The sequence below is a fragment of the Bufo bufo genome, chromosome 1 (assembly GCF_905171765.1).
Source record: "Bufo bufo chromosome 1, aBufBuf1.1, whole genome shotgun sequence".
NCBI lineage: Eukaryota > Metazoa > Chordata > Amphibia > Anura > Bufonidae > Bufo > Bufo bufo.
In genome coordinates, this window is record NC_053389.1 from 684,242,734 (window position 1) to 684,266,758 (window position 24,025).

General features: G+C 42.5%; 1 protein-coding gene across 1 annotated transcript in view; it reads right to left on the reverse strand.

Moving 5' to 3' along the window:
• Nucleotides 1-24,025, reverse strand: part of POLG (DNA polymerase gamma, catalytic subunit) — an 89,565-nt gene that overhangs the window by 39,334 nt on the left and 26,206 nt on the right. The window contains exons 7-16 of the mRNA XM_040414156.1: nt 23,402-23,584; nt 20,617-20,762; nt 20,359-20,485; nt 18,884-19,241; nt 18,691-18,777; nt 16,612-16,728; nt 15,360-15,520; nt 10,849-10,902; nt 10,111-10,228; nt 4,302-4,437 (exon numbers count right to left, since the gene is read on the reverse strand). Coding sequence (XP_040270090.1) covers nt 4,302-4,437; nt 10,111-10,228; nt 10,849-10,902; nt 15,360-15,520; nt 16,612-16,728; nt 18,691-18,777; nt 18,884-19,241; nt 20,359-20,485; nt 20,617-20,762; nt 23,402-23,584 — 1,487 coding nt within the window. The remainder of the gene's footprint in view (nt 1-4,301; nt 4,438-10,110; nt 10,229-10,848; nt 10,903-15,359; nt 15,521-16,611; nt 16,729-18,690; nt 18,778-18,883; nt 19,242-20,358; nt 20,486-20,616; nt 20,763-23,401; nt 23,585-24,025) is intronic.

The following is a 24,025-nucleotide window of genomic DNA, read 5'->3' on the forward strand; positions in this document are numbered from 1 at the left end:
TACCGGGTAACCCCTTTAACACTGACTTAAATAGGAGCTGAGCTGCAGTAACCCACCACGTCCACTACACTTTGAACTGAGCTGTGCTTCCTGTTCCATTCATACCGTTAATTCCTGCGCTGGAGGTTGCAAGGTTGGACAAGCCACAGATATCAATGACCTTTTTTAGAACTGGTCTTCAGTATCAGGAGTCTGGAAATGCCCTTTAGAGAGGACCTATCTTCATTCCTGATAGGTCTGTAAAAAAGTGCACTTGAAATAGTACTGATTTTTATAACCATATGTTGTACTGTTCTGCTATTATTCCTAGCCCCCCCCCCCCTCCCCCAGTGACAACTATGTCCTACATTTATTCATAAAGAAGAAGAATCGAGGAATGACGCAATATAGAGTTCTAAGAACAGATGCTCCAGAATTGTTACTTCATGGGGAATGTAAGTAGTTACTAAAACAGACATCAGGAGAGGCGATGGGTCCTCTTTAAAGGGCAGGACAATACATCTCTTAATAAATTTGGCATATTTTATGCTAACATATTTTGAATTAACACTGGCATATGGGACGCAAGTCTTTAGTAAATCTCCCCCGCTGTGTATATATTATCACTGCCCCAGTCTCTGAACATGATGTGATCTCTAGAACAGAGCTGCGCTGCATTTCAGAAACAGAACTTTATATATTCCAAATTGTCAAGAAAAAAGAAGCTCACAATGTATTAAAAACAGCCCCCTCCATCTAAATGGGACCACTAATTCCCACAATCTTAATCAAAGTAAATGTAGGACAGTAAAGCCGTTACAGGTTTTAATGTAATTCACCAAATTACACATCTTCTTGTAAGCCATCCATGTGTGTGAATGGGATATGATGGGAAAAAGTGACACTTAAAGGAGGCTATCCAGAAAATAATGTAAAGGAGACCAGTAAAAAGGAGCAAAAGTAATAATGGGGTTGATGGTGAGGACATAAAGCAGGGGAGCGGATGAAAAGCACAAGATTACATGATTGTGAGAAGCGGTGTAATGCAATGGAGTGAGGAGGGAATCAGGATAATGAAGTGCAGGAAATGAGAAGGAAAGATTACCGGGTAATGGGGAGCACAGTAATGACATAGGTGGAGGGCAATTAATAAGAAACATGACATGTAGAAAACATATATACCGTAGGGCCTTTATTCCCTGTGATTTTACAGGCCAATAAAAGTAGCAAGTCTCCCAGGCAATTATGCCTGTAATAATGTCTCAATTACAGAGGTTTATAGTGCAAATTAATGTGAATTCTACGCAAAATGAAATCTCTCCAAATGCATTGTATTTATACCCTGCATAATAAATGACCAAAAACATACAGTATAAAAACTGTATCAAATTGTATAACATACAGTAAGTCCCCCCCCCAATCATAGGTAACGGCACCATGATGATAATTACAGCAGTAATTAAAGGGGTTCTATAGCTTTTTCTTACTGATGATCCATCCTTTGACCAGCATCTGATCAGCAGCGGCCGCAGGCGAGTGACATCACGACTGTCACGTGGCCTGGGGGCAGCTCAGCCCCAATGAAGTGCATGGTGCTGAGCCGCGCCAAGGCCACAGCGCTACTTCGAGTGCCACTGCCTTCTCAAACTGCTGTTCGGCAGGGGTCCCGGGAAAGCATCTATGAAAAGAGCAATTCATCTTCGGCATAAAGAAAAGTGGTACAATAGGAAAGTGGCTTAGTTACCCATAGTAACCAATTAGATTCAATTTTTCAGAGCTCCTTTGTAAAATGGAAGGATCAATCTGATTTAATCAATTTACGTAAATGCTTGTGTTTAATTACACCAATTGCAGGCAGTGGCTTCTACAGTGAACAAAAGGCAGTATATTTGTGGTCATCATTGTTTTAAGCCTCTCTCAGAAACTGGTATAAAAGGTTTTTGAAAATGTTAATTCTGTCCAAGGCTTTCACGGACCTCTATTGTAAAGAACAGAAGTGTTCTGTCCACAAAACAGACCAAAAGTAATGCATGTTCCCTTGGTTTTTCTGTAGATCAATGGGAGTCTCACGGACATGAATCACTGTGTGGGTATCACAAGGATGGAAGAGTGCAGAGACCAGATCAAAAAGACTCACCTGTCGTCAGCACTGAGCTCCCTTCTCTGCTCCCTGCTGGACTGTGTGACACACTGTCTACACACACGTCACCGCTGCCAATCAGTGGCCTCTGCGGTGGCGCCCGTCACATGCCATAACTGCACATGTCACAGCTGAGGCCACTGATTGGCTGGCACTGGTCACATGCATATACAGTCTTGTGAAAAAATTAGGACACCCTTTGAAAGCATGTGGTTTTTTGTAACATTTTTAATAAATGGTTATTTCATCTCCGTTTCAACAATACAGAGAGATTAAAGTAATCCGACTAAACAAAGAAAACTGAAGAAAAGTCTTTTCAAGATCTTCTGTAAATGTCATTCTACAAAAATGCCTATTCTAACTGAGGAAAAAGATAGGACACCCTTGCCCCTAATAGCGAGTGTTACCTCCTTTGGCTGAAATAACTGCAGTGAGACGGTTCTTGTAGCCATCTACCAGTCTTCGACATCGGTCTGAGGAAATTTTACCCCACTCCTCAATGCAGAACTTTTTCAGCTGTGAGATGTTTGAGGGGTTTCTTGCACGTACAGCCCTTTTCAAGTCACCCCACAGCATCTCAATGGGATTCAAATCTGGACTTTGACTTGGCCATTCCAGGACTCTCCATTTCTTCTTTTTCAGCCAATCTTTGGTTGATTTACTAGTATGTTTTGGGTCATTGTCATGTTGCATGGTCCAGTTCCGCTTCAGCTTTAATTTTCTAACTGATGGTCTCACATGTTCTTCAAGCACCTTCTGATACACAGTAGAATTCATCGTGGATTCTATGATGGTGAGCTGACCAGGTCCTGCTGCAGCAAAGCAGCCCCAAACCATGACACTTCCACCTCCATGCTTCACAGTTGGTATGAGGTTCTTTTCTTGGAATGCTGTGTTTGGTTTACGCCAAACATGTCCTCTGCTGTTGTGTCCAAATAATTCAATTTTGGACTCATCTGTCCAAAGAACATTATTCCAGAAGTCCTGGTCTTTGTCAACTTTATCGCTGGCAAATGTCAGTCTGGCCTCGATGTTTCTCTTGGAAAGCAAAGGTTTCCTCCTTGCACACCTCCCATGCAAGTTAAACTTGTACAGTCTCTTTCTGATTGTAGAGGCATGTACTTCTACATCAACAGTAGCCAGAGCCTGCTGTAGTTCTCGAGATGACACTTTAGGGTTTTTGGATACCTCTTTTAGCATCTTGCGGTCTGCTCTTGGGGTGAACTTGCTGGGGCGACCAGTCCTGGGCATGTTGGCAGTTGTTTTGAAAGCCCTCCACTTGTAGACTATCTTCCGGACAGTGGAATGGCTGATTTCAAAATCTTTTGAGATCTTTTTAAATCCCTTCCCAGACTCATAGGCTGCTACAATCTTTTTTCTGAAGTCCTCTGACAGCTCTTTTGCTCTCACCATGGTGCTCACTCTCACTTCAACAGTCAGGAGCACACCAAACTAAATGTCTGAGGTTTAAATAGGGCAAGCCTCATTCAACATGCAGAGTAACGATCTACTAATTATGTGCACCTGGTGTGATATACCTGTGTGAGATCTGAGCCAATTTAAGAGGGAATACATGTGAGGGTGTCCTATCTTTTTCCTCAGTTAGAATAGGCATTTTTGTAGAATGACATTTACAGAAGATCTTGAAAAGACTTTTCTTCAGTTTTCTTTGTTTAGTTGGATTACTTTAATCTCTCTGTATTGTTGAAACGGAGATGAAATAACCATTTATTAAAAATGTTACAAAAAACCACATGCTTTCAAAGGGTGTCCTAATTTTTTCACATGACTGTAGATGGTACGTCACAATTTCGGTCCAGCTGGGACTGGAAGCAGAGGAGAAGGGAGCTTAGTACTGGAAACAGAGTGTTGGTGACAGGTGAGTCTTTTTAAATACCCTGCCTGGTGATCAAAAGGGGTTCCTGGTCTTGGAGAACCCATTTAAAAGCTTCTGAAATCTGGGGATTCTTTTTAATAAACCAGTTAGGATCCCAATCAAGATACATACTTTGTTACACTAACTTTTACGCACAGGAATTCTTAAAGCACCCAGTGTTACTAAGCTTCTCCACTCATGAGCATGTAGGTAAATTCAGTGGCTATAAAAGGCCCTGCACCCCATTATTCTGACACACCCCACATAACTATACTAATAAAATGTACTTTATTGCATTGACCTTACCATGAATACCAGCAAAGTGGGCTTCTCCGAGGATTGCAGCTATCCAGAGCTCCTGGGAATCTACATCTGCGCCAATCATATGATATCCTGGAGGTGTTTGAATCATAGCCTTCAGTTCACTGCCAATGCGGTCAGTCTAACAGAAGAAGATGGAAATATTACTATTCACTAAACCACCAGTATAACATCAATAAATTAAATAGCAAAGTGTGATTCATAAGGTAGTTTATGGAACGGACAATCTGACCTTATCTGAAGAAGGCTGGCTGCTAAGGAAGTACTTCCTGTTGAGCCTATTAAAGAGTATATTGAAGTCTGCCATTCAGAGCGCTATGTCAGACAATCCCTTAGAAGCCCCTTAAGTACACTGCTCAAAAAAATAAAGGGAACACTTAAACAACACAATGAAACTCCAAGTCAATCACACTTCTGTGAAATCAAACTGTCCACTTAGGAAGCAACACTGAGTGACAACCAATTTCACATGCTGTTGTGCAGATGGGATAGACAACAGGTGGAAATTATAGGCAATTAGCAAGACACCCCCAATAAAAGAGTGGTTCTGCAGGTGGTGACTACAGACCACTTCTCAGTTCCTATGCTTCCTGGCTGATGTTTTGGTCACTTTTGAATGCTGGCGGTGCTTTCACTCTAGTGGTAGCATGAGACGGAGTCTACAACCCACACAAGTGGCTCAGGTAGTGCAGCTTATCCAGGATGGCACATCAATGCGAGCTGTGGCAAGAAGGTTTGCTGTGTCTGTCAGCGTAGTGTCCAGAGCATGGAGGCGCTACCAGGAGGCAGGCCAGTACATCAGGAGACGTGGAGGAGGCCGTAGGAGGGCAACAACCCAGCAGCAGGACCGCTACCTCCGCCTTTGTGCAAGGAGGAACAGGAGGAGCACTGCCAGAGCCCTGAAAAATGACCTCCAGCAGGCCACAAATGTGCATGTGTCTGCTCAAACTAGGGGTGGGCGATATAGACGATATGCGATATAAATTTGTGCCACGATATGGATTTTGAGCATATCGCCTATATCGCCGGACCGCGATATGATCCTGAGCCGGCACAGTGGAGAAGGAGAGAGTCCCTCCCTCCCCACTGTGCGCGGCTGCCGCTGACCACCAATGACAAAAGAGGAGGAGGGGAGGGACTGACAGTAAATCATTGAGTTTTCACGATCTCAGTGAGCGCGTGAAAACTCAAATCCGATGGTATATTCTAACCCCAGGCGTTCCCATGGTGACAGGGACGTTTGCCTGGGGGTTAGAACATACAGGGCCACGCCGCTGACAGTAGAACATTTTAAAAACTAATCAGTAACTTTAACTTTATTAATTGGTGATCTCTTTACTGTATACCTTACTAGGTCTTCGCTCCGGTAACAGCAGGCAGTGCGGGGGGCGGCGCTCACTCACTGACGTCACGCGCCTACTCCTCCCACTAGGCGGCGCAGGCGCGTGACGTCAGTGGGTGAGCGCCGCCCCCCGCACTGCCTGCTGTTACCGGAGCTAAGACCTAGTAAGGTATACAGTAAAGAGATCACCAATTAATAAAGTTAAAGTTACTGATTAGTTTTTAAATGTATTCCTGTGAGCGTCGGGGGGGGATCTGTGGATGGCACCGTTTGGGGGGGGGGGGAATCTGTGGATGGCACCATTTAGGGGGGGGATGATCTGTGGATGGCACCGTTTAGGGGAAGGGGGGGGATGATCTGTGGATGGCACCATTTAGGGGAAGGGGGGGATGATCTGTGGATGGCACCGTTTAGGGGAAGGGGGGGTGATCTGTGGATGGCACCGTTTAGGGGAGGGGGGGATGATCTGTGGATGGCACCGTTTAGGGGAGGGGGGGATCTGGGGATGGCACCGTTTAGTGGGATCTGGGGATGGCACCGTTTAGGTGAGGGGGGGGGGATCTGTGGATGGCACCGTTTAGGGGGATCTGGGGATGGCACCGTTTAGATGAGGGGGGGGGATCTGTGGATGGCACCGTTTAGGTGAGGGGGGGGATCTGTGGATGGCACCATTTAGGGGAGGGGGATCAGCTCCCTGCTGTTGTGTGCACAAAGCACAGAGCAGCAGGGAGAGTGTAAAGTCCTATTCACCCTAATAGAGCTCTATTAGGGTGAATATGACAAGGGTTCTACGTTCTAGCCCTTAAGGAGACTAATAGTTATTAAATAAAAAGTAAAAAAAAGTTTAAACACGCTCCCCCAAATATAGAAAACAATATATCGCAATATATATCGCATATCGCACATGCTTAAAATTATATCGCAATATAGATTTTAGGCCATATCGCCCACCCCTAGCTCAAACGGTCAGAAACAGACTCCATGCGGGTGATATGAGGGCCCGTCGTCCACAGGTGGGGGTTGTGCTTACAGTCCAACACCGTGCAGGACATTTGGCATTTGCCAGAGAACACCAAGATTGGCAAATTCGCCACTGGCGCCCTGTGCTCTTCACAGATGAAAGCAGGTTCACACTGAGCACATGTGACAGACGTGACAGAGTCTTGAGACGCCGTGGAGAACGTTCTGCTGCCTGCAACATCCTCCAGCATGACCGGTTTGGCATTGGGTCAGTAATGGTGTGGGGTGGCATTTCTTTGGAGGGCCGCACAGCCTTCCATGTGCTCGCCAGAGGTAGCCTGACTGCCATTAGGTACCGAGATGAGATCCTCGGACCCCTTGTGAGACCATATGCTGGTGCGGTTGGCCCTGGGTTCCTCCTAATGCAAGACAATGCTAGACCTCATGTGGCTGGAGTGTGTCAGCAGTTCCTGCAAGACGAAGGCATTGATTCTATGGACTGGCCCGCCCGTTCCCCAGACCTGAATCCAATTGAGCACATCTGGGACATCATGTCTCGCTCTATCCACCAACATCACGTTGCACCACAGACCGTCCAGGAGTTGGCAGATGCTTTAGTCCAGGTCTGGGAGGAGATCCCTCAGGAGACCGTCCGCCACCTCATCAGGAGCATGCACAGGCGTTGTAGGGAGGTCATACAGGCACGTGGAGGCCACACACACTACTGAGCCTCATTTTGACTTGTTTTAAGGAACTTACATCAAAGTTGGATCAGCCTGTAGTGTTTTTCCACTTTAATTTTTAGACTCCAAATCCAGACCTCCATGGGTTGAAAATTTTGATTTCCATTTTTTTATTTTTGTGTGATTTTGTTGTCAGCACATTCAACTATGTAAAGAACAAGGTATTTCAGAAGAATATTTAATTAATTCAGATCTAGGATGTGTTATTTTTGTGTTCCCTTTATTTTTTTGAGCAGTGTATTTAGTTTGCATTCTGCTAGTTTTTAGGTTTGGTCCAGGATTAGTATATAGTCTTTTATTCTTCCAAAAACACCACCACTTATGTCCATCGGCTATGTCTCATAATGCACAATAGCCTTATTAAAGAGGATCTGCCAGCTCTCCTGACATGTATTAACAAATGCTTGCATTTTTATTCTATTTTTTTTTAGAATTCTGTGTTGTGTTAACTCCTCTGTTGTTCCTACTAGACATTTATAAATAAACTGACAACTGGGTATTACCCGTTGGGGATGTGCCCCTGCACACTGACATTGTCCAATCAGTGTCAACAGTGCCAGTCCGTGGGGACACTGCCCTCTGAAAGGGAATGGTAACACAAAGTGGTCAAGTTTTCATCAATTTCCAGGTGGAATAACAGGAATGCCCCAGTGCAGAGTTTGAAAAACTTGCGCCAGAATTTCATTGGGCAGATAAAGGCAGATGCAGAGCCTTTATAAAATGAATTTAGGTAAGACACAATACCAGAGCCAGGCCATGGACAAGAATAGCTCAGTACATAGAAAACTGCAAAGGGTACAGTGCCCCACTTGTGCTCCTTACATCTGGGGGCCCTAATGGCCAGGTATATCAGGTATATACTAGTGACAGAGCTAATAAAACCAGTGGCGTAGTATGGGGAGGCGGGGTGTGAATGCCCCATGCGCCAGACTGAAGGGGACGCACAGCCGCCGCTGTACTGTTCATTGTTAATGCCATTTCCTCTACAGGTCAAACTCGAAAAATTTGAATATTGTGCAAAGTTCATTTATTTCAGTAATGCAACTTAAAAGGTGAAACCAATATATGAGATAGACTCATTACATGCAAAGCGAGATATTTCAAGCCTTTATTTGTTATAATTTGGGTGATTATGGCTTACAGCTTATGAAACCACAAAGTCACAATTTTGAGGTCCCCTTTGCTCAGGGGGTATGGATTAATTAGCTGACTAGAGTGTGACACTTTCAGCCTAGAATATTGAACCTTTTCACAATATTCAAATTTTAAGCTGCATTAATGCAATTTCTTTTAATTTGCATTACTGAATTAAATGGACATTTGCACGATATTCTAATTTTTCAAGTTTCACCTGTATGGCAGGCAGCGCACTGTGCGAGCGCATCCCACAAATGCCATTCAGTGAATCATTCACTGAGTGGTGCTGGCGGGACGTGCACAGTGCTGCCACAGACGGAGTGAATGGACGGAGGCCACACATCATGCGCAGTACAGTTCAGGCTGCAGCCTACGAGATCATCCAGCAGTGCGCTCTGATGATCACAGTGATCACACCAGTGCCTGAGTCCCAGCCTCGAAAATTTTACATGAAGATACTGTATCAATGGGGCTGGCAGGGGGAGACATGAAGCCTAAATAGGGAATGGGAGAGGGACTAGCTTAATAATGGAGGAATATTAACATGGCAGCCTAAATGGAGTCTGCACATTAATACTAGTAAAAATCAGATCGGCCTGCTGTGCAGACTGCACTTAAAGGGAACCTGTCACCAGTTTTATGGTGTCCTAACTAAGGGCAACATAAATAAGTGACTGATTCTCTTAGCAAAATGCTGGGTCACTTTCTTTAATTGACCCAGTCAATCTGCCAACATCTTGTATTGAAAAGCTCCAGCTCATAATGATGAGTAATGAATATTTATGAGCTCCTGACACTCCCCGCCTACCTGCTGCAGATTGACAGTTTTTTTCCATATGAATCAGCAGCAGGTGGGCAGGGGAGTGGCTATAGCTCTGAATTAAACACTGGACTCACTGACATCACGCTGGACTCAAATCAGCTCATTAGCATGCAGCATGTGGCATCTTTGTGTGTATATTATGAGGTAACCATCTGTCACACCAGTAAGTGAATACATCTAAGGTACTTTTTAGTAGTTAATGATTGTATATAATTAGATTATAATCAAATATCCACATGACAGGTTCCCTTTAAGCAACCACAGTAATAATCCTCCTTATTAAGCCATTCTCATTTAGGCCCCATGCCTCCAGCGAGCTACACTGGGAGTTTTACATGTACCACTGTCAGTAGGGCTGGTCGAGGGCATGGAGCCTAAATGAGGTTGGGAATAGAACCCATTCGTGGCCAGGTTGTAATAGTACATCAGTGGGGTGTGAGAGGTGTATGGAGATCATCAGCTGATCCCCACTCCATATGCGGCTAGGGTGTGGTTCTGCAAAAAGGGGCATGTCCACAGGTTAGGGGTCGCGTCCACAGGTTAGGAGGCGGAATACTTGCTTTGCCCCGGGTGCTGGCAACGCACGCTACACCACTGAATCAAACATACTCCAAAGAAACACATTTTAGTACAAGTTCTGCATTTACTTGCAGATATACCAAATCTAATCTCCAAAATGGAGATCAGTGGAAATCTGATCTATGACAGTATTGCCATGATTCAACATTCACAGTGCAGCAAAATCATTATGGACCCATCTTAGGTCTAAAGCACAAATCAGCCCCTTACACGTGCATTACTGGCGGTCAGCCAGGTTGGCTCCACTGCTCTACGTGTGATGGTTCCAGCGGAGATCACCTGAGGAACAATAGCTCCATACTTATGTTCTTCATCGAAATCAGGATTCCTGGAATTAATGAATATTTTCTATGAATATATACAAAATATATGAAATAAGAACCATGCTCCATGAGGGAGAATGGTAGTCAGAAGATACTACTGCCTATGTACCACCAAAAGCCCTACTGATCCATAAGTGTCCGGAAACGTTATTCTTTCCAACTTTCAGCAATTGTCCTGAGGGCTAGTGAAGAGGCAAAATTGCAGGTTCCATTAATTATAGTGGAAAAGCTAAAATATTGAAATGGACTATGTGAAAAGTAAAAGCTGCTCCCTTCACACATTTAACTGTCAAACGCGCATACAGTGACGATAAAGGGCTTTTATTTTTCAAGAGCTAAGTGATTTCATTTGTATGTACGTTGTTTTATGCGGCCAGTGGGTGGGTGCAAATACAAAGGGCATTTGCTCTTCTATCCGTGAGCAGACCGAGACTCAAAACTAAAAGATGTATTTAACATGGCAATGCGCTTAACATCATACCAGGAAAGTGAATTGTAAATGCAGCCTCTATACTTAAAATGGGGACTCGTATGTATTTATATATGTATTGACGCACTACTGACAGTAAAATAAGGACCTCTTCACTCCTAAAAGGTCAACAGCATGAGCCCATTAATAGAATACCTGGTGACTGCGCGTGGCAGCTCCCCTTTCTTCAGCCACACGACCTTCTGAGAACTGTAAAAAACAAAATATCTGAATGTTAAGTGCTATGTTTTAAAAGCAAAACTAAGTTACAGGAATTTTTACCTCTTTTTTTACTTCTTTACTTACTTTATTCAGCAGTGCGGCTCCTAAATGTTGTCACCCAGCTTTCCCAGCACCATAAATGAAGTTCAGTTCTTATAGTGGCTTTATCAACAGTGATGGCCAGTTCGCCCGCGAACACATGCGAGCTGCCATCTTAACTCACAAGTCCGGCAATGCACAGGTAAGTCCTTACCTGTGCCTGTGTGCGAGCCGGTCTGAAACAAATGCGGTCACCGGGAGCAGGCAATTTCCGAGAACAGCCGCTGGGGGCCGTCATCGGGCTGTTCTCGGAACTGCCTGCTCCCGGTGACTGCATTTGTTTCAGACCGGCTCCCGCCATAGGTAAGGAGTTACCTGTGCATTGCCGGACTTGTGAGTTAAGATGGCAGCCCGCATGTGTTCGCGGGCGAACACGGCGAACTGGCCATCACTGTTGATCAATGAATAAGTAGACAAATTTGGAATCCAAGAGTCTGGAAAGCTGGATAATAACTGTAACAGCGATCACATTTAGCAAATGCATTAGTACGTACACAATGCTCCCCTAATAAGGTATAAATACGTGTCAGGGCAACAATGAGATGGCGGCATGCCCAGGTTGGTCCCCAGCATACCTCCACATTTATTGTTACACAGTTTTCTAAAGATCCTGAAAGGCAAAAGTGCCTAATTATACATCAATGTAGGAAGTGGGAATTATAATGGGAAAATTAGGCAGATTTGCCTTTCAGGGGACTTAGAAAGCTGTAGAACTGTAATGGAGGCTGCATTTGGAAAAGGACTTAGCCACTTGCCATCTGGGCCATTTGCCCCCTTCCTGACCAGGCCTAATTTTGCAAAACTGACATATCTCACTTTATGTGGTAATAACTTTGGAACGCCTTTATTTATCCAAGTCATTCAGAGATTGTTTTCTCGTGACACATTGTACTTCATGATAGTCATAAATTTGAGTCAAAATATTTCACCTTTATTTATGAAAAAAAAACAAATTTACCCAAAAATTTGAAAAATTCGCAATTTTCTAAATTTCAATTTCTCTGCTTTTAAAACAGAAAGTGATACCTCATAAAATATTTATAATTTAACATTCCCCATATGTCTACTTTATGTTGGCATCATTTTGGAAATGTCATTTTATTTTTTTAGGACGTTAGAAGGCTTAGAAGTTTAGAAGCAATTCTTCAAATTTTTAAGAAAATTGCCAAAACCCACTTTTTAAGGACCAGTTCAGGTCTGAAGTCACTTTGTGGGGCCTACATAGTGGATACCCCCATAAATGACCCCATTGTAGAAACTACACCCCTCAAGGTATTCAAAACCGATTTTACAAACTTTGTTAACCCTTTAGGCGTTCCACAAGAATTAAAGGAAAATGGAGATCAAATTTTTAAATTTCACTTTTTTGGCAGATTTTCCATTTTAATCAATTTTTTTCTTTAACACATCGATGGTTAACAGCCAAACAAAACTCAATATTTATTACCCAGATTCTGCGGTTTACAGAAACACCCCACATGTGGTCATAAACTGCTGTATAAGCACACGGCAGGGCGCAGAAGAAAAGGAACTCCACATGGTTTTTAGATGCCATGTCCTATTTGAAGCCCCCTGATGCACCCTTACAGTAGAAACTCCCAAAAAGTGACCCCATTTTGGAAACTAGGGGATAAGGTGCCAGTTTTATTAGTACTATTTTTGGGTACATATGATTTTTTGATCATTCATTATAACACTTTATGGGGCAAGGTGACCAAAAAAATGGTTGTTTTAGCACAGTTTCTATTTATTTATTTTTACAGCGTTCACCTGAGGGGTTCAGTCAAGTGACATTTTTATAGAGCAGATTGTTACGGATGTGGCGATACCTAATATGTATACTTTTTCTCATTTATTAAAGTTTTACACAATAATAGCATTTTTGAAACAAAAAAATTATGTTTTAATGTGTCCATGTTCTGAGAGCTATAGTTTTTTTATTTTTTGAGAGATTTTCTTATGTAGGGGCTCATTTTTTGCGGGATGAGGTGACGGTTTTATTGGTACTATTTTGTGGGACATACGCGTTTTTGATCACTTGGTGTTGCACCTTTTGTGATGCAAGGTGACAAAAATTGCTTGTTTTGACACAGTTTTTTTTTTTTTTTTTTTTTACGGTGTACACCCAAGGGGTTAGGTCATGTGATATTTTTATAGAGCTGTTTTTTACGGACGCGGCAATACCAAATATGTCTATTTTATTTTATTTTTTCTATTTATTTTTTTTTTTTATTCCTTACTTGGGAACTTTTTTTTTTTTTTTACATGTGAAACTTTTTTTATTTTATTTTTTCAACCCTTTATTTTTTTTATTTTATTTTACACTATTCGTCCCCCATAAGGTCATACAAGACCTCTGGGGGACATTTGCTTCACTTTTTCTTTTTTTTTTCACTGTTGATTTCTCCTGTAACTGGGGCTGACATAGTAGCCCCAGTTACAGGACAAATGCACCCCTAGAGAGGCTGTACAGCAGCAATCCAGCGCTGTACAGCCTCACAGCAGGGCTGATCGAGGTCTCTGAGAGACCTCACACAGCCCCTGCACTCTCCAGTCCCGGCGGTCACATGACCGCCAGGCCGGAACAGGAAGCGCACAGCGCTTCCTTCTCTGCAGACACAGCGCTCGGTGAGCGCTGTGTCTGCAGCGATCTAGAAGGCAGGGACACCTGGGCACTGTCCCTGCCTTGTCTTAGGGTTGCCCTGCTGTCACTGACAGCGGGCAACCCGATCAGCAGCTGCACAATTAGCGTGCAGCTGCACTTTCTGAAAAGACGTTCTGGAACGTCCGTTCAGAAATAGACGTCCACCCATAGGACGTTTATATCCTATGGGCGGACGTAAAGCGGTTAGGAAAACTAGAGGAATGGTCAAAAATATGGCAACTAAAATTTAATGTTGATAAGTGCAAGATAATGCACCTGGGACGTAAAAACCCAAGAGCAGAATATAAAATCAGTGAAACAGTCCTAACCTCATTATCTGAGGAAAGGGATTTAGGGGTCATTATTTCAGAAGACTTAAAGGTAGGCAGACAATGTCATAGAGCAGCAGGAAATGCTAGCAGAATGCTTGGGTGTATACGGAGAGGCATTACCAGTAGAAAGAGGGAGGTGCTCATGCTGCTCTACAGAGCACTAGTGAGACCTCATCTGGAGTATTGTGCGCAGTACTGGAGACCATATCTCCAGAAGGATATTGATACTTTGGAGAGAGTTCAGAGAAGAGCTACTAAACTGGTACATGGATTGCAGGATAAAACTTACCAGGAAAGATTAAAGGACCTTAACATGTATAGCTTGGAAGAAAGACGAGACAGAGGGGATATGATAGAAACTTTTAAATACATAAAGGGAATCAACAAGGTAAAAGAGGAGAGAATATTTAAAAGAAGAAAAACTGCTACAAGAGGACATAGTTTTAAATTAGAGGGGCAAAGGTTTAAAAGTAATATAAGGAAGTATTACTTTACTGAGAGAGTAGTGGATGCATGGAATAGCCTTCCTGCAGAAGTGGTAGCTGCAAATACAGTGGAGGAGTTTAAGCATGCATGGGATAGGCATAAAGCCATCCTTCATATAAGATAGGGCCAGGGGCAATCCATAGTATTTAGTATATTGGGCAGACTAGATGGGCCAAATGGTTCTTATCTGCTGACACATTCTATGTTTCTATATTTGGTTGTGTAAAAATTGTCCTGATGCAATATGCGTGTGTGCAATGGTATACATTATGTACACCGCTCCTGTAAACCATGTAAACAATCAGTAAGATTGCTTCTGTCGCAAAAACACCTTGTACTGTTGCCAATGTTAGCCAGTGAGGTGTAGCTGGCTGCTGTTACTGTGTGTACTACTTCTGGTACTACAGCTGGCACTGTATTTATTTCATGCCTTTCAATAAAATGGCCATGCACACTGTGTAGACTAAGTGTGAAGCCTAAACCCAGCCCCCTTCTCCTAATCTTTCTGGCTCACGTGCATTAGCATCAGAGAGGGGAGAAGACATAGCTGCACCTTATGAGAATACACCGATTTTGTATTTTATTTTTGATGGAGTCCTGCAGGTTCACAACCATTAATCCCAAGACAGTAAGGTCCTGAGCTTGTTACACTCCCCACATTCTGTAGTAAAAAGAGTGGACAGCAATCTGCCTATCTGCTGAAACTGTAGGGAGGAGAAACATGCTGGACCCTTCTTCTCGTTAGCCCCACAACCGCTGCATGACCCGTTTGTCCTTGGACATAAGGATAATCCCAGAGTGATGGTTTGGGCGCCATAATCCATAGTCATTTGTGTTTTACAGCTAAATCAGCTTTAAGTATAACATCTTTACACATAAAATACCTGATGCGTTTGTGCGCGTTCCTCCAGAATGAGATCATCTTGTTAATTTCTAACGCACGTGTGGCGCTGTTGCCTCCAGTACTGGCCTGTAATGTTCCATCTTCCATCTTTGGAAGAAAATCTTTTGCAAATGGACTACCCACATTATTGGCAGTGCCGTCCTAAAATGTAAAATATTGAACTCATGAAAACATAGAAAGGTTATACTCCTATGAGTTACTGCAGTCAAGTAAAATACTAGTCAAGGAGACTATTCAAATGCTCTGATAACTTTACAAGAAGCCCTGAGAAGAATGTATCTGCTCCTGCCTTCTGTATACGTGAATACAGATGCCTGCTACCTACAGTATACAGTCAATCTGCCTAATATTAGATTATGTGACCTATAACAGTGCTGTAACATGGCATTCAGATGTGCAGACAGCTAGGACAAAGAAGAGCTAATGAACGTAACTGATAGCCATGCTCTTTATAAATGTCACCGGCACACAGAGAGGTGGAAGAAGCTCCCTGCCACCTTAGGCTTAGACTTCAGAAAAACCTCCATCATGCCAGGACCACAACCTGCGATCCAAGCAGTTTTGTAGGCTGCTTTATTTTACATCTCTAAACCTCAGTTTTTTTGGAGACAACCCCTTCAATGGAACATACAGCTGAAAACTATGGCACTGTGCAGAATAATCTGAAGATAAAATATACCCCACCTCTCAGTCCTGAAGAAAACTGGAGAACCAAAGTAAGAACCACATTACCGTTCAGCTTTCTGGTCTTCTGACCTGTCAGAAAAACTGAAAAATAAAGAAAAAAAACACAACTGACCATAACTGATGCTCAAAAAAAGACGGATCAGTTATTTGTTTGTGCAAATTGAGCATAACTGATGCTCAAAAAAAATTCTGTGTTTCTGATGGATCAGAAAAACGGAAGTCTAAGCCTAACCAGACTATTCTAAAGTGAAAGACTTTCCAGCATGTTCTAATTTTATTTGCTAGTGCACATTAGGAGCAAAATGACATATTGCCAGTAAAGATGCTGTGTAGGTCTGAGGCTCGGTGTTAAGAGGCTGTGAAGAATAGCTTTGCAAATGTTCCCACATTCTAATTGATTTCCTTGAAGCAAAGTACAGATAAATTACATACACTAGTTTTTCTTCAATGTATCAGCACATGAAATGTTCGCGGTGTCTGAGTGACTGCCAGTAGGATTCTGACTATTAGGAACAAAGCGTATTAAGTGCATTTTCCAGACTCACTTTATGCGGCAAACGGTAGAACCAGCAGCCTGAAACATTCACATCGCTGCAAGGGCCATTTCCATAGTGATGAGATGCCGAGTTTTCAAACTCTGGAAGTGATTCAGCAGGGTGCTCCTGTCACAGTGAATAGGGTAATTACAGATACAAATAATGGGACGGCAGATGAGAAGCACAGGGAAGTCAGTATAGCAATTACTTCACTAAACTAAATATCAAGAGGAATTTATTTTGTGCTGGTCGTCGTAAACAGTGGCGCAAAAAAAGTATAGACAGTATATACTGCATCATTTTATTTTGCCATTGATTATTATTTAAAATTACTTAAGGGTTTTTCTGGGAGTTTTACACTGATAATCTATACTCTGGATAGGTCATCAGTATCTGATCAGTGGGGGTCTGACATCCCGGACCCCCGCCGAACAGCTGTTTGAGAATTTGAGAAGGCAGTGGCGCATGCAATTAGCGCCACAGCCTTCTCACAGCTTTCCCTAGGCAAGTGAGGTCATGTGGCGTCATGCAGCAAGTGGCCTCATGTATCTGGCCTCACCCTAATGGCACCCCAAAATCTCAATCATAATCTCAACATCCTGTCCGACTACAATCTCTATTTTTTTTTTTCTAACCATGAGCTGCAATACCAGACAGTCGATGGAGAAGTGCGGCACTGTTTCTGGAAGAAAAAATAAAGAAAGCAGACCATTTATTCTAATCCTTGGCAACCTTTAAAATCTCCACAATGTGATTCAGGTTGTGTAAAATTAAACTATTATATTCCCGGTGTGCAGATACCCAGAGGGCTGCCTGGGGCCCACTCACAGCCGCCAGCCAGGTAAGTAATGATCTGATGATCCCTGAGTTAATTAACACTGGGAGTGTCAAGAACCAATGTACCTGGTCAGCAACCACAGGTGGCCTCCTGACTCCTGAATTCAACTGCTTTGCCATCCTGAGGCAACTGGAGTAGAAGGACAGAACAGCTGGTGCTGGTCACCACAGAGGGGCAGCTTCTGGGGAGGTATTTTGTGCTGCTGGAGCATTATTTTATGCGGCATTGTGGTATATGGTTCTGCTGGGGCAGTATTTTGTGCCACAATATGGTACTGCTGTCCCATCTAATTGTGTAGTTCCATCTTCTATCAATTTGGACCTGCCTACAACATGGGGCCACTTTTATTTTATTTCCACTTTAAATTCCCAGTCCGCCCCAGGTTGTCCGCAATGACTGGACATAATAAGAGTGCGTAGGAAACATCCCCAACTGGCAAGAACTCCCAGTTTTCAACTTAGTCTTACATTTCCAGCAGGAATAACAGATAAATCACACAATGCTCAGTTATAATAGAAGATGAACCAGAATTGTAAACATGTCAGGAGAGATTACAAATCTTCTATAAATCCAGATAATGTTTTCCCTTTAAAGGCTATGGACACATTTGATGTGGAAAAAATGATTTAATTACATATGTTACTGGTGACCTTGAGTAAAAAAAAAATGTGTCACTCCGCAATCTTCATTCATTTTTAGACCCACTTGATAGTCAGTCTGCAAGTTGCTTTTAGTTTCAGATTTTTCTCATGTGGTCTTGTCTCTCCCAGTAATACATGCAGTCAGTGAGCTCTGTGTGTCCAGTATGCTGCTGCCTTCACTAGCTCACATGTATCAGCATAGCTTCATTACAATACTGCTTTCCCCTCTTACAGCTCATCCTGCGTCTTCTCTCACTTGTACTGACAATCATTGATACTGAGGAGTGAGCGATTCTCTTCTCTCTGCAGTTTGCCATTGGTGCTCTGCTTTCTCTCTACACATGTATGGATCCTATGTGATTCTACCTCTGCAGACTGCCATGTGTGTGTGATTTCCTCTATAACCTTGGATTGCTTCATCCCTCTTTGCACTCTGATCATCCTCCCTCTCTGCTGCCATCTCGAACACTGAGAGAAGGATGGAGGAGAGCAGAAAGAGCCATCAAGAAGTAGAGAAGAGCTCTGAAAGATTTACATGTATGTCTAATTTAGCAGCACCAGCAGCTAAGTGAAGGACTTGTACACACAGCGTAGGAAAAGAAGACATACCAGTTTACTTTTGTTCTTCTTCCTTGAAGTTGATTTGGTTGATTCTTCGAGGCTTGTATCATTCTCCAGTCGACTGAGTTCTTCTACCTAGATAAAAGAACAAGGCAACCTGAGCACAGTCACTTCAGGGAGCAGCATATAGTCCTAATATTTCTCATGTACTGGGAATGCAGACAGCCCTGTAATATTCTACCTTTAGCCAGATACTGCTGTCTTCAGTGAGCATGAAACTGTCCTGTACATTTGAGTCTTTATCCTCCGAGATCTTGTTTGCTTTATTTTTACAAGAGTCAATGTAAACTTTTTCAATTGATTTGTAAGGGCAGTTATTATTAACATCACAGTCATCATCTTCTACTCGATTGGCCACAAGATTGTCCTTCCGTCCTGGAACCAGGTATCCCCAACCATGCTTGTCACAGAAGTGCAGTGGAAAGCCATCCCAAGTCAAACGCATTAGTTTAGGAGTTATTCTCATCTGAAGGCTGATAAGGCTTGGACCAGGAATCCAATCAGGATCATTTAGTCTCGGGCAAAGCTTACGATACCATCTACAAAGATTAACACAACTTAATCTGACCACAGTCATGAGGTTATTTCAAAGGTGCATCTGCAAACAACCCCCTCCGAAGAAAAAAAAACCCTCAATACTTACAACCTATAGAATGCATTACACTAATAATAATGTGGAACTGAGGACTAGTGAATCGGTCAGCAGTTTTGACCATGCTAAACTGCTGATAGCGTTAACAGTGCAAACATAACTTTTGTGGACTTTTTATTATCAGGAGTAGTGTGAATATGATATTTTATTCTGCCAGATTCTACATTTAAGTGCCCAGAAGGTGAAGCTTCATTTTGAACTGCTCTCTGCTTCACAACCCTCTCCGGCCCAATCTGAGTGATAGCTGTAGTGGTTTTCTGGTTGGATGCTACAGCTGTCACTCATAGCAGACAGAAGGGGCTGCAAAGCAGCTCAATGTAAAGAGCACTTCACCGTGAAGCTTCACCTTCAGTGCACTCGCAAAAGCACAATCTAGTAGAACAAAACTTTATATTTACAGTACTCCTGATGAGAAAAAGAATGTACGTCTTGCACTCCCAGGCCCCTAGCTAGTGCTGTCAGCAGTTTGGTACAGTCAAAAGCGCTGACAGACTCGCTTTAAAGGGACGCTGGATAGAGCACTTTAACATAAGCAGGTTTTCCCACAATACAAACTTTCCCCATCCACTGAATAGAGGGCAAGCTTCTGGTCAGTGGAGGAGTGACAATTTCAATCGTAGCAGTGCTGCAGGAACCAGATCCATCTACTAAGCAAAGGATGAAGTTGTGTAGTTCCAGCACTACTCCCATATACCTGATAGGTGGAGGTGTCGGAATGGAGTTGGGGGATGTGGCTATTGAGCAGCAGCACTTGTATACAGTCGGCTACATTACACAATTCCACAGTTTGTCCTGTCCGTCCTCTCTTTACTTCAGCTCTCCTAAAGTTTGTATCAGCTGTATTTTGGATCATAATCCCTGACAAGTAGGAGCGGAGGCAGCACTTTAGCTCCTTGTTCTGAAGTAACTTGTCCTCCTGTGTGATTAGGACAGGTTTTGTTTGTGCTAATAAGACATGAGATAACCTTTTGTAAGTTAATTTATCTTTTCTTTGTATCACTTACCCAGGATGTCCAGGCATATGTTGGGTTCTTTTAGGCAAATATGGTAAAGTTTTCTCTATGATACTATCCAAGTAAAGTTTACCAGGGAAAGGCTGAGATTCCTCTTCTTCACTGGGAGGTCCAGAATCTACATATATTGAAGTAATTGGTGTAAAACCATGGCAAACTCAGAGCAAAATCACAACAAAAATTTGGGAAAAACATTCAAATGTGTGCGGTACATACTAAATTAGTGCCCAGGAGTAAATAGATACTCGCCTTCATGTGGCTCTGTGACATCTTGGCTCCGTGTGTTACATTCTGATGCGGTTTTAAGATCTTTCTTTTTGCCAGTTTTTACTTTCTTTTGCTTGAATTCTTGAACATCCCACTCTAAATCCCAAAGCCAAGGATCAGTTTTGTATCTGGTTTGAGATCAAGATATACATAGAGCATCAGCTTTATACAATATGACATGAAATGTAATATTTACTTGCAGTTCAAAAGCAGTGATGTCAAATTGAGGAAAAGCTCCCAATTCAGCCTTTTCCTGGAATTTCAGGCAAATCTTCAGGATGGATGGATAGATACTGTACATGTGCAGTGGATGTTGGGTCCTTATAGATGGCACCCGCTTAGAAGCTTGCAGCAGAAATCCACCACCAGAGTCAATTATGGGGGACAACTTCGATCACTGACAATTAACCCCTTTGATACTGTAATCAGTAACGACCGTGGCAAATGAGTGGTCATTTAATGGAAAAGTGATGCTCCCTGTGATCGAGCGCCACTCCACACGACGAGGAGCAGGAGCAATTCGGTTGCTATGACAGCATGGGGCTTTCTGGACACTCCCAGATCTGCCATAGTAAAGTTCCTATTGAAATATAGTGATTTACAAAAAACTGCTGTGTAAACCACTGTAGTCTATCATAGAAGTGATATAATGATCACTTGTTCATGTGCCCTATAGGGGCTGCAAATACTGTAATAAAAAATAAAAAATTCAAACTACCCCCCTTTCCCCACGTTCTATAAAATATAAAAAGCCTGTACATTGAACAGTGTAATTGAAAAAAAGTCAAAATGGCCAAATCGCCTTTTTTATTCGCTTCACCTGCCAAAAAAATATGAAATAAAAAGTGATCAAAACGCCATACATACACCAAAATAGTATCAGTAAAAACTACAGCTCACCCTGAAAAAAAGAGAGTCCTGAGTCAGAATATGGTGATGCAAAGAAAAACAATTCTACTTTTTTAAGTATTAAAACATAAGGAAAACTTTATAAATGTTGTTTCGCTGTAATTGTACTGGTCCACAGAATAAGGTGTTATTCACACATCAGTGTTTTGGTCAGTGATTTCCATCAGCGATTGTGAGACAAAAAGAAGAATGGAGCCTCCACAGACATAAGGTATAAGGGAAATATCTGCACCTGTTCTGTGTTTAGAGCTGGTGTTCTGGGTCCACACCCATTCCACAATTTTGCGGAACGGGTGCGGATGCATTCATTTCAATGGGGCCGCAAGAGATGTGGACAGCGCACACCATGTGCTGTCCGCATCCGTAGTTCTGTTCTGCAGCCCTGCAAAAAAGATAGAGCATGTCTTATTCTTGTCCTCAATTGCGGACAAAAAAAGGCATTTCCATCATAGGGCCGGCCGTGTGCGGTCCGAAAAATGCGGAACGCGCACGGCCAGTATATGTGTTTTGCAGATCCGCAATTTGCAGACCGCAAAACACTTACGGACATGTGAATGGACCCTTAGGCTCACAATCACTGACCAAAACACTGACGTGTGAATGAGGCATAAAGGTAACATGACATTTTTATCTTACAGTGAACAGTATAAAAACAAAAACCATACAACTATGGTGGAATGGTGTTGTTTTTTCAATTCCACCCCATAGAGATTTCTTTTTAATTCAACGTATAGAATATTTAATGGAGCCACAAAAGAAGCCCAATATAACTATATGAACAAAAAATGAAAAAAAGTTATGGCTCCTGGAAGGCAGGGAGTAAATAACAAAAATGAAAAACTGAAAATGGCTCGGTTGGGAAGGGGTTAGTAGAGGGGAGTGCCCTATCGACATGACATTAAAGATTTGGGTGAGATTTGGGTGAGAAATATAATTTAACATATGCAATGGTGACTTTCCACCAATAAAACTACCAGCAATATATATCAGTACATGGTGAAAGCAAAATGTCCCTGTATGTTATTTGGGATGTTAATTGATTGTCCAACAAAATAACCTTTTTTCATATGCAAAACGGCTCCCAAGTGCCCAGCTAGTAGGCTTCCCCGATCTCTGCTCCTCCCCTAACCTCTCAAGGCTTCCTTCAACAGTAATGTGTCTCCAAATATCGTGCAGGCTCCCTCTACTGCGCTTCTGGTGCCTGCACACTACATTTCCTTTTGTGGGTTATTGCCTCTGGGATACGCAAGATTTGGAGATACATCCCCTTAGGGAAAAAGTGATGAAACCTTGGGAGGTTAGGGGACGAGCAGACAGCACTTTGAAATGGAAAGCCTGCTCAGGTGGGCACTTGGGAGCCGTTTTATATATGAATAAAAGTTATTTTCCTGGACAATGAATGAACAGTCAAATGACATACAGGTAAGCACGCTTTTACCACGTACTGATGGCCATTGCTGGTGGTTTTATTAGTCTGTGACAGATTCCCTTTAAAGGGGATGTCTCATGAATGAATATTCATTTAGATCTTGCAAAGAATAATGATTTTTCCATTTAAATCATTCTTAAAAAATGCTCATGTGCCTAAATATTACTACATACAGGTTATGGCACCATACAATCAGCCCGATTAACAGCTCTGATCAGATCTTTTATGCCACCATAAAAATAATCTTTTGCTGTTGACAAGAATGTAAATGAACGGCGGCACAAATGATCCAACTGTACATAAAGCCATGAATTCAATTATCTGCTCAAGTGCAGGTCCTTACATGAGCACTGATTGACAGACATGCTATATCGTCCACATCAGAAATCTGCCTGTGCAAAAGGACCCTTAGATCTCTCACTTACACACCTATCATCAAACAGCAGCTGACAGGCATTGTTTGCCAGGTTCATGAGAGACTTCTTCATCTCTTTCTGCAGCTCCTCATATGTGATTTGAGCTTCATCTAGATACTTCTCCCAGTTTTGGTTCACTGGTAGGTAGGAAACACCCATTTCTAGCATCCCAGCTAGGGTCACAGGGTGAGGGCACCTAGAAAACAAATCTGATATCAAAGAACAGCTTGGCTTTAAAGGCTATGTACACCTTTGGGGGCATTTTTTATTATTGCATTGTAGTCATTTTGAGCTAAAATAATTTTTTATATTTGTCTTTATTAAAATATGGGGTCCTTTTTTCTGTACATAGCTGAGATGCTCTAGTAGCACCCTTTGTATTTTCTGTCAGACCAGGAGAAGGCAGACTCCTTATCTCTGATTAAAGCTCAGTCCTTATCTTAGTGATAAGAATGTGGCTTAAAAAAGTGACCTCTTAGTGGTTTAGAGATAAGGGTTATTGCACAAAGTGAAAGTACCAGTCACACAGCTAGAAAAACAGATAACCCTTTGTGACAGAAATGCTCAATATTTTTAATAAAGGGCAATTGAAAAAATTATTTTTGGCCAAAAATGAGTCATAGGCAATCATTAAAAA